The following is a 16,766-nucleotide window of genomic DNA, read 5'->3' on the forward strand; positions in this document are numbered from 1 at the left end:
TACTGGATGACAAGCAGTGACTCCAGCAATTCCTCATGAAATACCAGGCCTTCCTGAATCTAACACTTGCATGGGCACTTTGGGTGCCCACATGCAGTACTACAGATCTCACTCCAGCTCAAAGAAAGTCTGATATTGCCCTTAAGGTAACAATGCTAATCTACAATTTTCTTTGAGCCGCTTTGATATAGGGAAACCCAGTGTCAGGGGTCATCACCACCAAAATTAGTGAGCAATGACAGTCTGAGACTTGGTTGCCCTTGCTTTGCAAGCTGTTGTAACAGTATTTGAAGAAACTAGTTGTTAAAGAACAGTGCTTCAACACAAAAAGGGTGCTTCAGAAAACACGCCTCTTTCATATGATAGAAAAAAAGTAATAAATTCCTCAACTATAAAGTGTACAAGCATGCTAATTTGTTATTTCCCCACACCCAGTAGGCTCTTGCATATTAAATACTAGCAGCATGTAAGACATAACAGACTCCACAGAGATCAACACTGCCTGTGCTGCGAAAACCTGTAACTACATTTTCTACAAATTATATTGTCATAAAGCATCCATGTACTGAAATGGATTCCAAGAATGCCATTATCAACTGCCATAGCTCAAACTTCCCGCTTTTGTTTTTTGTTAAGGTATTACCCTCTACATACATGCTCAGGCCCCACCTTTCTTTGGCAGACAAAGAGAATAGGAAGGAAGAGGAAGTATGAACTGCAGCTTTAAAATTAGTTCTGCATCACATTCAAGTTACACTGTTGATGTTTCCTGAAGAATCCTGTGCTTTCAAGGAGACTGATAACCCATGGTTTAACTGGACCCACTGCTGGGTAAGCAACAGATAATTTGAGGAAACTGAATTTTAAACCTTTATACAAGCAACACTGGTTCATCTCACATCAATCACCATGAAATGGCTGCAATTTAACCCAAATTACTAGTTTTCCTTCTAAGAGCTGACCTGGCTGCAGCTATAACCATTCACAACCACTACCAAAAAAATGATGCATGGAGCAAATAAAAGTTATTTGTTTCCCTGCCCCACCATCCAATTTCCAATGAGAGCAGTTGAAAGTTCAGGGTCCTCTCCTCCCTTTCTATGAAGGTAACGTACAATGGACTAGAATAGGACAGTGCCCATATAAAGTTGATGAAGAATATTTGTATGATACTATAGAATAACATTAGATAGTTGGTAATGCAGAGGTTACATACTCATTTAAGAATGCCTGACCCAAATAAAACACATTCTATTTCTGAGAAGTAAAATAGTGTAATGAATAGATTACATTATCCTTTGCCTCTTTTCAATATACTTTGAACTGTTGTGTTGTCTCTGCCTGTCAACTAAACAGACTTGCAGAGAAATAATGGCCACAGCCATTGCTCTTTATGCAGGAAAGAACAAGAATAATCTCTCAGATTCCATTTTCACTAATATTGCACTATAAATTATAATGTATACTGCACACAGTGCTTCTTGTGCTCCTTTTATTTGTAACTTAGAATAATTGAGCTTAAAAGATGCAGTGTTGAAGCTCCGCATCAAAAAATATTTTTGATGCAGAAAAAATGGCTCCTAGTGTGAAGCCAGTCTCTAGGAGATGATGGGAAAAGGGAAAGTTAGTGGAGGCCTTTGCCTATGTCAGTTACCTGCTGAATAGGTTGCAGGGAAGGAAAGAGCATACTAGCTGAAATACAGACTTGCAACTCAGCAGAGTAATGAAAATCTGCTATAAGATGTCCTGATAGTTCTAGTGGTGAGCTGCCTTACCCCCCACTCTGTCTGCAAAATCTGCTGAATACAACATGGAGATCCTCAGACAGCAACTTTTTAAAAGCCCCTTGATTCCCACTGCCTTGCCACCTTAGTATGAATCTTAGGAAAGGCCCTTTGACTAGGACAAACAATGGAGGGGAGGAAACTGTTCTTTTGCTAACCCCATGGCAAACCGCCACTAAGCCCCTGAAATCCAATTCCACCTATAACAGACAAAAGAAAAAAGGAGTAAGAGCAACTACTTACAGGGATTAAATTTACTAATTAAATTAAACATTCTGAACAGCTACTGTGCAAAAGGAAGTGAGTGTGAGAAGGGAATATGAGTATCATTCAGCTTGTAGAAAGGGAAAGTTATTCCTCAGAATAAGATACCATTAAAAAGACTGACAAAGGTGTTCTAATAAAACCATAAGACAGATTTAATAATATGGGAAAGCAATAGGGAAAGTGTGCAGCATAAAGAAGAAAAGGCTGAGATTTCCCATATGTAGAGAAAGGAAGACAGGAAAAATAGAACAGTGCCTTGGAAGCACATGTTCTTTCCTGAGCATACTTTCTTTCCTGTGCTCAGTTTTTAATAAAGCTTTCATTTAAAACATGACCAGAATGCCTGTCCTCTTTTTGAAAAGTGTTCTTGTCAGCTCAGGAGCTGCACAGTCCTATCAAGCAGGTGGAAGGGAGTAAGAAACAGGCCAATAGACCAACATGCAGCACCATCTGTTAGAGATGGCAATGTACTTTACTGGAGTTCTCCAAACTCCTGTAAGCAAAACAGATCATGTTCCTACAGTGATATCACTGAGGTGAGAAGGAGGTCAGGCAAGCCAGCCCATGACTCAGTTGCATATACTTCCCTGGTTCCACCTGTATTGCCAAAGTTATTTTCAACTTACTAGTGCCATATTTCGAGCGTTCTTTCCCTATGGACACGTGGTGGAGAAGAGTCTAGTGACTGGTTTCCGTCACCAGCAGATCAGAAGAAAGGCCCTTGAGATCAGTTTTGTAGCCAGCAAGGGTACAATGAATGCCTGAAGAGGATGGCATTAAATTTCTGTAACTCTGCACAAAGCACATGCATTCTCTAACTTGACTTTCTGATCCTCTACCTCCTTTTGTTTTGCTTCTCTGGTCAGCCTTCCCAGAGCTCCACTCTGCTGTGACTCCAATATTTCACTATTGATAAAATTTCAAGCTCTGGCCTTAAAGATGAGGCAGGCTCAATTTTTTACACCCTTACTGGTAGGCTGTAACCCTCAGGCCACCAGGCCTCTAAAGAAGGCATAATCTGTTTATTAAGCCATCAGCTGTATGCTACCACCAGAACTAAAGTTTGCACAGGAATTAGCCCTGAAAGGAAGTGGGCAAAAATGGAACTTCACAGGTGGCTCAAGGTTTTGTGGTTTTCTAGTATTTCAAGTCAAGAAAAGTTCATGCTGTTCCAGGTAGGGAGTGGAAAAGCTTAGTAGAGAGGTGCTGTATGCACTCGAGTTCTGTGACTATGACAAGCTGGTGCATATGGCTCCATGTATTCATGCCTAATGTCCCCAAAACAGTATATGAGGCTCTAGGTCAAAGCTCTGCTGATGGAATCAACACTTCTTGAAAGTCTGGGAAGCAGTCCTTGAATCATTCCTCCTGCTTCCTAGAGCTTCTGAGAAGTCATGGAAAACAAAGTAGGCCTACGTTTCTTATAACTATAAATACTGATTACTAATTGTGGAAAATGCTCAGCTGCCCTCAAGGAGTCCACATAGTTACAGAGTAGTTGCAGTTTACCCACAACATGTGCTGATGCACAAGTCTACTCTAAAGACATAAAGAAAAAATATATAAACACAATATATATTTTACATATACACACACACATTTGACTATATAAAAGATACAATAATCCTCTTGCATAAAGTTCTTTATCTTATTTCACAGAAGTTCAGCACTGTGACTGATTCAGTGTAAAATGAGGTCTGTATAGTTATCAGCATTTTATATTCCACAGTGCAGACACTCCTCTAAGGTTACCAAATATATTTCTTTGTTCAAGGACTTTGCATTCTGAAGAAAGGATTAGGTTTCACTTAAAGAAACCCATTTAAGAAAAGCAACATACCGTTCTATTCAGTGCGTTAATTGTTTCACGTAGCGTAGCTTCACTGAGGGCTGTCCTTCTAGAGAGTACTTCTTCATGTTTACAGCTGTATCTCCAGGTGACATCAACAACCTCAAGCACAAGTTGAAGAAGAATATAAAGCAACCAAAAATTCTCACATATCTTGCTTCATTTAAAGAGGCCAGCTAATCAAAGTGTGGTTTTCTGTAATAATTCTGGAAATCACACTAAGATGGAATACATCACACCTTTGCTTCAGGGCAAGCTTATTATTGATATCATTACTCCTACCTCCTCTTTGGAGAATGCAAATATGTAGGAAAGCTTCTTTCCCCACCCAGTTTCATAGAGAAGAGGCTTATCACAGACATTTTCACAGGGATCACAGTGAAGCCATCTTTTCTGAGATGAAGAATATACTTCAGTCCACACATGATCTATATAACAAGGGCCAAGAATAAACAATGAATTATAAGGACAGGTCCTCTCTTCTAATACTGTAGAATATTTTAACTTTTCCTGATTTATTGAATGAAGAAACAGGTGAAATAACATGCTTTCTGTTCATCTACATTCAGAATTAAAGTTACCAGAGCTTTCTCTAAGGATCATAGTCTCTTAGATTTAACTAAAGATTGTATTATTCTGCAGTCAATCATCTAATCTTACTTGCAGAACTGTATTTCAATCTCATCAGGCAAGACAGGAAATTGAATTCATTGTCTTTATTAGCTGAACGGCAGCTCATAACTCTATATGCTGCCTGATGGCTTAATATAATCTGAGAACCACAAAATACATAACCTTATTTTGCATAGGTTTTTATTAACAATAAAATGTTCTAGAATATCAATACCTGTACAGTCCCAGACGTATCTAGCTTCAAACCCTGCAGCTCTGCAACATAATGTAAAACAGTTAGCCCACTCGCCACAGCGTCCACATCTGGTTTCCAGAAGTTTTTCAGGGTGGTTGTACCTACAGGAGAAAACCAAAACAAAACCAGAATAACTGAAAATACATTTCACTTTTCCAAATCTTTACATCATGACTGCCCTTATTTGTGATTATATAAACAGATTTCAGTGCCATTCAGTCCACAAAAGAAAATAGAAATGATTGCTGTATTGCACAAAACAAGTGTGAGCAGAATGCTACTTCTAATTTGACTCAAATGACTCCATCACATGTTTCTGGCAACACTGAAACGAATCTGGGTTTTCAGTTTTCAAAACTGACTTAGACTTGCATACTGGTCCTTTTGATAATTAGCAAAAATATAACAGAATGTGTATTTGCTCTTTTCCTACAGACTCAGTATAAGATGTGCATTACCCTTTATGATTTCCATAGAAATAAAAGTTTTTCCTGAAACAACAAAACTCTACCTACACATTATACCAATATTAATGCATTTTATTTAGAAGATGTATTTTATCAAATTAGCAAAAAAGAAGAGAATCAGACAAGTATTCAGAACAAAGCCATGCAAAAGAAAGCAATGTATAGTTTTAAAAAATCTTTAATCTTACAGATGGTTCATCTACCACCCTATTATGTTACTTCAAATGGCTTCTCTAATCTTTCAATCAACAACTTACTACTTGTTTACAAAACACAGAAATGGAAAGCTGTTTCTTGAAAGACAAGAAAAAAAAAAAGACAAAGCAAACCTTTGTACACTCACCTTGGGAATCTATTACACAACTGACACTGGCTGCAGTAATGATTTTCCACTCTACTGGCATTCCACCTTAGTTCATCGCCAACAGGCAACAGGTAGTCACTTTTAGGCTCTGTCTGCCCACCACACCTGCTGCAGGGAAGATTATTTACCCAGCGAAAAAAGTTATTCTTAAACCAGTCCAAGAGCTCCAACAGTAAGAAATCCTCTTCATTCACATGTGCACCTGTAAAGTTTACACAACACACAGTTAGGGGAAAATAATTTAGTTGAACTTTCCAGTATCTACATAAATCACCATCTCTAGGCCTTTATTAAAGTCTCATTATAAAAAAGCTTCATACGTTACTTAAGGACAGACACAAAAAAAATCTAAATTTTCAAAACTGAGTAACATCAAACTCTATAAAGAACAAACAATTGCACTCCTACACACTACAGTTAGAGTGAGAGTAATAAATTGCTCAGAAAAACAAGTTAGATACACACTGAAGCCTACTGAAGCTCCTCATGCCCCCAGTCTTCCACAGCTTTCTTCTCCTAAATATTCTTTTCCTAATCTTGGCTATTAAACTAGAAATAACAATCACTTTGATTTCACAATCCCAAAGAACCAGACACTGGCAGCAGTCTAGACAGCCAGGTGTAATTATGAACAGACTTTCTACAAACACAGCTTAATTACTGTTCACATGGTATGTTCTACAGGTTGTATTTGTTAATGAAGTTAGCAAATACAGACCTTGGTCATCTTACCCCAGCTAGAACAGGATGTGTTTATTTTTCTACTCTAGCCAATTTCACCACCCTAAACTCTTCTGACCCATTTTCCTGTGTTCACAACAGTGTCAGAATCTACTCACACGCTGTCACTATTCCACCACCTGGAAATAACTTCACTTTACCTAATTAACAAATTTAATAACATATTAACATACTTAATTAAAATTTAAAAATCCAGTCTCCCAAAAGAGATCCTTCTGATTCCTTAGAGTCCTTAAATGTATAATCTGCTCCAACGTCCAGATACTCTTCCTTCTTAGATTCATAAACATTCAAATAAGTCCTCCTATTAACTCCATTATCTAGGTCAGACTGCAATCATAGATATTTATACCTAGTTATTTTATGTACAACAGTTTGCTCGTTAGTCACAGTGCAGACAGGTCTGACTAATAAATACGAAGATACAAAAAAGGATTTATAAAAATGCTGTTTAAAAGAAATTGAAACAACATGCACAAAATTTGTGCACTAGATCCTTTTTCAGGATGGCAAAGAGAGACGAGGTAAAATGCATGTTTTACTTATTTAAGCTCTTCCTCAGAAGCTGAAGTAGTCTTTGGTACAAAAGTCTGTGAGGGCCCAAACTCTATTAAACACACATTGCCAAGACCATGAAGTGCATGAGAAAAGATCATCTATTAATCAAAGCAAGAACACCTGAGATTTAATTGTAGTAAAAGTTCCATTTTTATTTATTACACGTGAAAAACATTTGTACTGGAACACTCAGGATGTTATTGCTTACAAAATTAATTATTTAAACTTCCTGGTAAAAATTGAGTAAGAAGATTTCAAGCACGGGCTATATAATCTTCTTGGATAGGTTCTGATTTGAAAGTTATCTATGAAAATATGACTGCTATCATATGAATATTCTTCTCTTGGTTTGCAAAATAAATCCTTCATGAAAACATTGCACAGAAAGAATGTCATATGTAATTTATTTGAACAGAAAATGCTGGCTGGGACACAGCTGTATTTGACAGCACAATCCATCTTTCTAATGGAAAGTGGCAACGGGAAACAGTTAAAACAAATTTGTGCTTCTGATCAGATGACAACCTTCCTGGCACAGTCTCTATGACCCAAAAATGCCTATTATGCATTGTAAGGGAAGTCCTAAAAGCAAGTGCCACCTAGCACTAAGCAGTTATTCCCACAGGTGACAGTCTTACCACAGCAGTACAGGTAAGTCAAAGAAGCTGAAAGGGCCAATTATTCACACGTCTCATATACAGTTCATTCACAAAAGACTGTTTCTAGAAGGCTCTTTAAAAGTGGTTTCAAATTGCCATAATATGAAAGAGTGGAGTTTCATTCCTTCCCTTTATCTGTATCTAAATTAAAGTCTGGAAGCTATTTTGAATAGATCAGTTTGATGGCTTGTGAAGAAGTGCCTGGAAACACCACCCTCCTCCTTCCTTCCCCTTTCTAAATAATGTGCACAACAGAGCATAGCTTATTTTTGGCTTGTAAATCAAAAGCACTACCATCAAGTTAGCAGAATTACTTCAAACAGAGTCTTCAATCAAAGATCCACAGTGAAAGGATTTTTTTGGTGTAAATATGGTCTTGGAATAGTGTTGGAGATCTTTAAATACATATTTATTTCATACAAGTAAAAATTCACTACATTCCTAAAACAAATCAAACTGTTACTTGAAAATAGAAATGTCACTTTTAACTAATACTTTGTACATTCAAAACAAATTTGCACTTATGAAGAAAATGTAAGGTTTAGCCACTAGAGCCACAGATATTTGTGTCTATTTCACCTTTAGCTCCTATTCATTTAACCATTAGCAAGACAGACAATTATTTGTATCAGGTTGTGTCTTGGAGAAAAGTCTCATGCAAAATCTCACTGGTAATATCACTTTAAAAAGATAAGCAGTATTTTGAAGTTTTATTCTCAATTTGGAATTGCACATACAGCAAAATTGCACTGTAATAATGTCAGAACAATGACTGCTCAAATAAGAAGCTCCCCTTCTATTGTATGAACTATTTCACTCTAGATGCAAAGAACATAACAGTACATGCTCACCCCATTTGTTTCCCCAGCACTGTTTACTAATTTCAAAATTAAGAGTTCAACATCTTTATGTACAAGCAATAAAGGATGGATGACAAAAATTAAAGAAAAATAAAAGAGTAGAAAATTTTAAAATTATAAAGAAGGCAATTCTGATTCAGAGACAGCATTTGGAACCTGCAGACATACGACCAAATCCATACATCTAAAGCATAGTAGATATATGCATCATCCAGATGTTTGAAAGAATATTTTAAATTTCATATACATTATAACTTTGTAGCATTACCTTTGTCCAGTCTGGTAGCTTGCGCTAGCTTTTTCTGAGCCTTTCTTTTCAATTGCTGAAGGGGAATTGAAGCTAGTGCTTTCTGCTGAATAGAGGGATTCTCATACATCAATACAAGATGCTCGAATTTTGTTTGAAGTGTTTTCAAGATATTTGCAGCCTGCAAAAGGATTTTCAGTCACAAGATGATTTTTGAACTTCCACCTTAAGCCAGAAGAACCATGCTCTCCTCCCTTAGTTTGAGTCATAACGCTATACTCAGCTACATTATAAATTTCTTTACAGGCAAAATGTTTATTTGTAAAGATGTCAATACAAATTATAGACACCAACAACACAAACTGTAAATCCAGCCTTGTCATCTTTGACTATTCTGAATTGTGTCCTAAGTGGAAAAAAACCCCTAATGATTCAGGGAGAAAACTGGTTTACCTCTGATGGCAAAGGTTTGCATTTTTTTTTTAATTAATTAATATTAATTTTATTAATTATTCCCTCATTTATTTTGGACACCTTTTACCTGAAACCCACAAAACAACCTGTAATTCATCACATTTACTGAACACTGCAGCAACAGTTCATAGAACTCTACTACTGATTAATGCTGCTTATCTATTTCTACTTCTTTTTCTCACAGATCAACTCTGATACAGATTTGGATAGTCCTGTAACCACACACTGAACAGTGTATTTCACTAGAAATCAAATATAAGAACCAGGCTTCTTCAAACAGTTATTCCAAGTGTCACCTAGTGGCAGCTACATGATGCACCCAATGAGGTATCTACTAAAATAAAAAGCTAAAGTTAGTAATACTGGAGTTAGTACCAAAGCAAATTATTTATTCTTATTTAAAGGGGGATAACACAAAGTGAAATGGGATTTTAAAATTAAGTCTGACGTATTTTGGGGGTAAACCTGTGGCACTGCTAAATTACCTTATCTCTACTGTTAGATCATAGAATCATAGAATAGTTAGGGTTGGAAAGGAACTTAAGATCATCTAGTTCCAACCCCCCTGCCATGGGCAGTGACACCCTACACTAAACCATGCCACCCAAGGCCTCATCCAGCCTGGCCTTGAACACCACCAAGGATGGAGCATTCACAACCTCCCTGGGCAACCCATTCCAGTGCCTCACCACCCTCTCAGTAAAGAATTTCTTCCTTATATCCAATCTAAACTTCCCCTGTTTCAGTTTGAACCCGTTACCCCTTGTCCTGTCACTACAGTCACTGATGAAGAGTCCCTCCCCAGCATCCTTGTAGGCCCCCTTCAGATACTGGAAGACTGCTATAAGGTCTCCACGCAGCCTTCTATCTCCAGGCTGAACAGCCCCACCTTTCTCAGCCTGTCTTCATACGAGAGGTGCTTCAGTTCCCTGAACATTCTCGTGGCCCTCCTCTGGACTTGTTCTAACAGTTCCATGTCCTTTTTATGTTGAGAACACCAGAACTGCACACAATACTCCAAGTGAGGTCTCATGAGAGCAGAGGGGCATGATCACCTCCTTTGACCTGCTGGTCACGCTCCTTTTGATGCAGCCCAGGATACAGTTGGCTTTCTGGGCTGCGAGCGCACACTGAAGCCGGCTCATGTTCATTTTCTCATCGACCAACACCCCCAAGTCCTTCTCTGCAGGGCTGCTCTGAATCTCTTCTCTGCCCAACCTGTAGCCGTGCCTGGGATTGCTCCGACCCAGATCATGTTTCAGTCTTTAGCCTTGTTAACTACCATCTTTTTTTCCCATCAAAATCCCACACTTTCCTGAGATGCTAGCAGCAAATGCAACATAATACAGGTTTGAGAACTCTTCAAGAGTCTTCTTTCAAAGGAGCATCTAAATTAGGAGTGATTACTTCGATGCTGGACAGTACTACAGGGCCAGTCCTTACTTTTCACAACTGCTTACAGAAGAGAACTGGTCTTACTCTTCCTGGAGCTCATCAGCTGTAGGTAACTGGCTTAACATCATAAACCAAATTGTGTTCAGGTTCACTTTAATGCAAGTTGGAAGAACAGAAACAAGGGGAGTTAGGGACTGTCAATGGCTTATAGATCTTCATGTTCTGTCAGCTTCCTGAAAGAACATTCAGAGATATCGCTCAGCACATCAGAAATGACTATGCAGATATTCCCACTAGTAAACACCATCCATGTTACCTTAGTGCTTAACTGGTTTAATGGAAGCCACTGTATGTCAATAAAGGTTTACGCAAACATCTAGAAGCGTGGTGAACCCCACTGCAAATCTAAGTTTGGATACCTTTTTCCTCCTCTAATCACTACTCCATCCAGGAAGGGATCAGAATCTATCCACCAGTATAATGACCAGCCAGAGCTTTCCTCTCTCCAAGCCCTACCACCCATGTTGAATCTCATCAAACATGGAAAAATAACAGTTGCAGAGTAAGGGATCCACAACTCTGATGGTTAGGGTGAGTCAAGTAGTTACAAGTAGCTAAGAAGGATTAACCTCAGAATACATTGTGTCAACTTAAAATCTGCAACATTTTCTCATTGCAAGATCAGTGCAACTTTCACAGCTTTAAAGCTTCCAGTACTGCAGCAAGTCACTCTAATGTTTCACAATCACTTCCAACCGCTATCACAGACATGGCTGAAAGAGTGAAAACCAAGATGCAGACAAAAAAACCCACCAAGACTTCAAACAAATTCAATAAACCCAGTGGCAACTACTAGCATGCTAACACATGTTTCAATATTCAAATGCCTCCAACAGTTCCTTTCCCAAAGGACATTATAGGTGACGATGGTCACTGAGTGTTCTCTCCCCAAAAGCCACCACTTCAACCTATGCTTTTCCATTTCTCTTCCGCTGACCTTGGGGTAAGTATTGGGAAGAAATAGTACGTCATATTTCAGTATCCAAGAATATACTGCAAATGTAATTTAAATGAGACTAACTGTTTAAGGACGTATGAGAAACTACCTTCGGAAAAATTCAAGTGACACTGGTTCTGGGGGAGGAAAACTCTTTAGAAAGTTAAACCACAGCATCCTTCAAACCTTCTATCTAAAGGCATAACAATTTTTCAAAATTGTATGACGTGTTAAGAGTTTTCTCCCATCAGGCCACGTAACATCAGACGAAACGACTCTACTTCTCTGTCTTGATAAGAAACTTTATCTCAACCTCTTGGACAAGGGTAACACAGTCTAAATAACTAGATCTGTCCTTGTCTGGCTAAATTCCCATCTCTCACAGCAACTGCATGCGCAAAAAAAGAAAAGCCTCCTCACAGGCTACCCACAGAGGTCGTAACGCATGAACTGAGATGCTAACAATCAAACATTATGGTTGTGCTCATGTTCTTTTGCTGGCTTTCAAAAACCAAACACAGTACACAGCCCTTGTCTTAGCTTCCCATCCCTCTCTTTGTTCCCCCCACCTTGCCGTCCCCTTCCAACACAAATCAGCTCTTTTTCCTTGACACCCTGATGAATAAAACACTTCTGGACATCTTCAATAAAATCTTTGTTAATATTCTATTTATGGCATGTTTCACATTGAAGCTGCACAGAAACCAAAGAAAGCACTCAAAAACTTCAGAAAACACTGGAAAAAATAACAAAATTCCTCTAGTCCAACCTCCTACTCAAAGCCGGGTTAGCTACGATGTCAGACCAAGTTATTCTGGGCTTTATCCAGTCAGGTCCTGAAAGCACCCACATTTGGAGAACACACAGCCTCTCCAAGCAACCTGTCCTATTAATTCTCCAGCAATTTTTATACTCAGAATTAGTGTGCCCACAAATTTTTCAGGTTATAATTACCATTTCAAGAGACTGCACAAGTGATGTTTCTGGCTGCTGATGGGCAGGGGCAAGAACAGATTCAGCAGATCTTGAAGTCTGATGTGCAACTGTCTGAGTGCTGGCCACAGCTTCAGAGGATCCTGATCTATGGATTTGATTTGACTCATTCAGTCTGCTACTCCTCTCTCCAGCAATTAAGTCTCTGATTTTACGTAGCTGTTCAATTGAAGCTTCCTTAGGGAAAACCAGGTGAGTTTCTTCCTGAAATATAGACAAATTAATTCAGCAGTTAATGCAGGTCTAAGCTGGTCAGTGATTTCTATCTACAGCTAGCAACTGTACCACTTACTGGAAGCTAGCAGACTAAGGCTTGGCAGGATTCAGCTCTCAGATTAGGTCCCTTACAGCAGAAGCTATTAGGTCAAGAACCTACAGTCAGTCTAGAGAAAAAAGTCTTGGAACAACATGCTTTTGTTAGAAACTTATTTTGTACAGCCACATACAGGCAACCCAATTATGGCTTGGCAGAGAAAGCAGCAACAAAAATGAACAACAAATGCTCAGTTCTCACTGTGCAGCAGTGAAATGCAAGGCAACAAAGGAAGATAGCCAGTGCTGGGGGAAGCAGCTTCTAGAACGGCATCTGCTGGGAATTCTCTTCTATACCGAAGAAGAGAATATATATATTTCTATATATAATCTTCTAGGTTTTACAAATTTTCAGATAGGAAATGTTAGTGACATGTAAGCAGCTTGATTTCTGGGTTCCTATATTTGATTGTAACATGATTACTGGTATCTTAACAAAAGATTACTAATCGTGACACAGCAAATATCATAGAATGGTTTGGGTTGGAAGGGACCTTAGAGGTCATCTAGTTCCAATTCCCCTTACCATGGGCAGGGACACCTTCCACTAGACTACGTTGACCAAAGTGACCTACCTTGAACTCTTCCAACTTAACAGGAAGAAATAGGTTGCTAAAAACACGAAAATCCTGAATTATTCACACTTTAAGAGTCTCAGTTTCTCACGCTGCAGCACTTCTATTTATTACACTAATTTGTTTATCCACATTTACTTTAGGTCACCTATCACTGCAGATGCAGTGCTTCATTTTAATGCTTTTAGAATCACCATAAACCTAAACTGATTTTATCAATCCAGTAGAAAACTAATTCTTAATTATCAAGCAGACACAAAAGAAGGAACAACTTTAGTTATTACAGCTGAATATAAGTTTGTGAGCTCCAGCCTCAATTGACATGATAACCAGAAGATTAAGTCAACATGGTCCTAAAGAGCTGACAGAAGTGGGAACAGCACTTTATAATATGTTCAGAATGAATGTTACTATGGCTTGAGCACTTCACTAACTACACTGACTATCTCTTGGCTAAAGCACACTGTTAAAAGTCATCTCCTGAGCATCTCACCAGCATGAGAATAAATCCACAGACCATTTACCTCTCTGCAGTCACCATTTCCTTTAGCATACTTTTTTTTTTTTTTTTTTTTTAATTAGGACAATTACACTGATTAACTTCACCCAAAGAGAAGGGGGAGGTCTCATGACAGCTGGACCTAAACAACATAATGTATATACCAATAAAGAAGCATGGCATCAAACGGATAAATTAAAGCAAAGCTCTTGCTTAAGCTTTGCACCATTAAACAAGAGTTGGGTTTTCACCCCAGCTCTCCTGTAATTACAAAGGCTGCTTCTAGCTTAACAAAGTGGCAGGTTAAGCTCTATCAAGACAGGGACCATTTCAGGACACAAAGCAATCTTCAAAATACATCTTTTTGACTGCAACAGTATCAAGATTCACTCAAGACTATTTTAACATACAGTTTCATAAATGTTTTAAATGGCTAGAAGTCCCACCCTCTCACAACTTCAACAGGCTATTGCCCTCCACTGCTGTCATGACAACACTAGTACTTGTGCAGCTGCACTGTGAATTGGCTGAAAAAACATTTCTTCTCTTGTTTTGGAGGATTAATTTTTAATCAGATCAGTTTCCCTTATCTAACTCATTAAAGGGGTATACAAGCCCTGCTAACGCTAGGAGCAAGCAGCAAAAGAGCAGGACTTCATCTCCCCGCTCTTCCAAATGACAGTTTCCACACACAGGTTTATAATATGGAAACTGCTGTCTGATGGTGCAGTCTGATGCCCACCTAATAGTGGGCTGCTACCAAGAGAAGGGGTTTTTGCCCTGTTTCCCACCATTTCCTTGGTGCCAGCATGGATATGTGTCTGACAATTAAGCAAACTAGTAGTGCACCTGAACTGTACTAGAAAACTAGATGATCTTAAGGTCATTTCCAACCCTAACTATTCTACGATTATCACAGATCAGGTTAGCTCTAGCTCCACCAGATTTCTGAAGCAGTCTCACCTAAATTTTCTGTTGGTTAACTGCAGATACTTGCAAACAAAGATTGAAAGAAAATAGCGATTTGCTTAAAATCTAGTGCCTTGCAATTGGGAAGGCAGAAAAACAAAAAGATCCAATTGTAAAGTTTGGTGTGTAAACTGATGAAGACACCAGAAATCACCAAATTATACTCACCTCTTGAAATCCCATCTCAAATAAACATTCAACTGCTCCTCTGACAGGCAACAGCCTCGTGGAAAATGCTGGATTTCCAATTCGAATTAACCTGTATTTTTCTTCATAAGGATTCCTGAAGAAATGGAAAGTTTTAATCACATTTGCAAATTAAGTAAACACCCACAAGCTGGGCAACTGCACTAAGCAGCATTAGTCAGTGCTAACAAATTTTTTTAAAGTTTAGTTTCATTCACACCACACAGGCAGACCATGAAACCTACTTTGATTTAATTCGTGTTCTTCTTCATTCAACTCAGAGTTACAAACTGGTTCTAAATTTTAGTTTGCAAATTAAGTTCATAAATACATGTTTTCTAGCCCTAGCCAGCAGGACTTAGTCCGAAGTGACACTTAGAGACAACTTTACATCCCATTCCACCTAGTAAAATTCTTATTGAACTCATCAGCACAATGCTGGATCATTTCAGGTCCATGACAGGTGAAACCGTTGTAGCTTTTTTACTTCTTGAAGGGCTTTCAAGTTCCAATTCCCTCTTTCAACTGTTCTAAACATTGTTCTCTCATTTCTTTCTTTAAAAGGAGTCAGTCCAGGACCCGTTAGTTTCTGTCACACAGCAGTTTTTGAAAGTGACTGATAAACCACAAATATACAGGGCTGGAGTTGCTTGTGCATCTTGAGCTGCTTGAACATCAAGATCAATCATACATACTGGTATATATGTATACCCTACAGAGCCACCTCGCAAAAGTTCAGCTATAATTAACTCTTGATACCAATCTTACAGAGTCAGATGAGAAAGGCAACAGAAAATTCAAGTTACTATTTTAGCATTAGTTGTTATGCATCCACTAGTTTTTTGGGTGCTTAAATGTTTGCAGAACCAGGGCCAATGCAGGCTTTCATATTTAATGCAAAAAATCCCCAAGCCCTCAAAACAAACCAAGCAGCAACAAATTAGGAAATCCAAATCCAAACCACACACACTCGCGTGAACAGTAATCTTATTTTTAAATAACGATGAAGAGATACCAGGTATTTTTTAACTTCAATATCCCATAATAAAACTGAATCGCATGGCTCATCTTTGAGACGGTCTGCCTACAAGCCCATAAATAACTTACTACCTAGGAGTAGTTAATGATAAGTTCCTTACGGAGCTGCAGTAGTAACCAGACAAGAACCACCCAGCTGACAAGGGGACTCTGGTTACCTAACACCGCTCAGCCAAAGCGCTCGGCCCACCGCGATGCCCGCAGAGCCCTCGGGCACCCCGGCACGGCCCCGACTGTCGCGGTCAGGAACCGGGCGCCTGCTCTACGGCGGGCCCCGACCGGACCGCCCAGACACCCTGCGGCAACGGGCCCGCAGGCCGAGCCCGAACCAGGGCTCCTGCCGCCATGCTCTGCTCACCGGAGGATGTTGTCCGCGTAGGTGAGTAGCAGCCGCGAAGCCTCCAGGAAAATGTCTCGCCTGTTCTGGCAAAGCTCGCTCACGGCAGGAGAGGCCGGTGCAGACACGAAACCCACAGCAGCCGCCATCGCAGCCCGCCCACAGTGCCGCCGGGAGCTGGCGCAGCACACATGCGCAGTAGGAGCGGTGAGGTCACGCCCTCAGACCCCGCTCCAGCAGTGGTCCCGCCTCGCCTAGGGTCAGCGGTGGTGTTACGGACGCTGATAAAGTGATGTATTCTGACGGGTTTAGAGTCATAGAATGAGC

General features: G+C 39.4%; 1 protein-coding gene across 4 annotated transcripts in view; it reads right to left on the minus strand.

The window, feature by feature from the left end:
- The window catches only part of NGLY1 (N-glycanase 1), a 38,668-nt gene extending 21,943 nt beyond the window's left edge, over positions 1 to 16,725 (minus strand). For 3 of the 4 annotated variants that reach the window (XR_013956311.1, XR_013956312.1, XM_080611859.1), the window contains exons 1-8: positions 16,461 to 16,725; positions 15,047 to 15,161; positions 12,485 to 12,727; positions 8,686 to 8,845; positions 5,579 to 5,801; positions 4,748 to 4,869; positions 4,183 to 4,328; positions 3,892 to 4,002 (exon numbers count right to left, since the gene is read on the minus strand). Coding sequence is in view for 1 of the 4 variants with exons in the window: in XM_080611859.1 (XP_080467985.1) it covers positions 3,892 to 4,002; positions 4,183 to 4,328; positions 4,748 to 4,869; positions 5,579 to 5,801; positions 8,686 to 8,845; positions 12,485 to 12,727; positions 15,047 to 15,161; positions 16,461 to 16,588 (1,248 nt within the window). In the remaining 3 variants the exon portion in view is untranslated. The remainder of the gene's footprint in view (positions 1 to 3,891; positions 4,003 to 4,182; positions 4,329 to 4,747; positions 4,870 to 5,578; positions 5,802 to 8,685; positions 8,846 to 12,484; positions 12,728 to 15,046; positions 15,162 to 16,460) is intronic. The other variant, XR_013956310.1, reaches the window with a different exon arrangement.
- Between the last annotated feature and the right edge of the window lie 41 nt (positions 16,726 to 16,766).

The sequence above is a fragment of the Psittacula echo genome (assembly GCF_963264785.1).
Source record: "Psittacula echo genome assembly, chromosome: 2".
Taxonomy (NCBI): Eukaryota; Metazoa; Chordata; class Aves; order Psittaciformes; family Psittacidae; genus Psittacula; species Psittacula echo.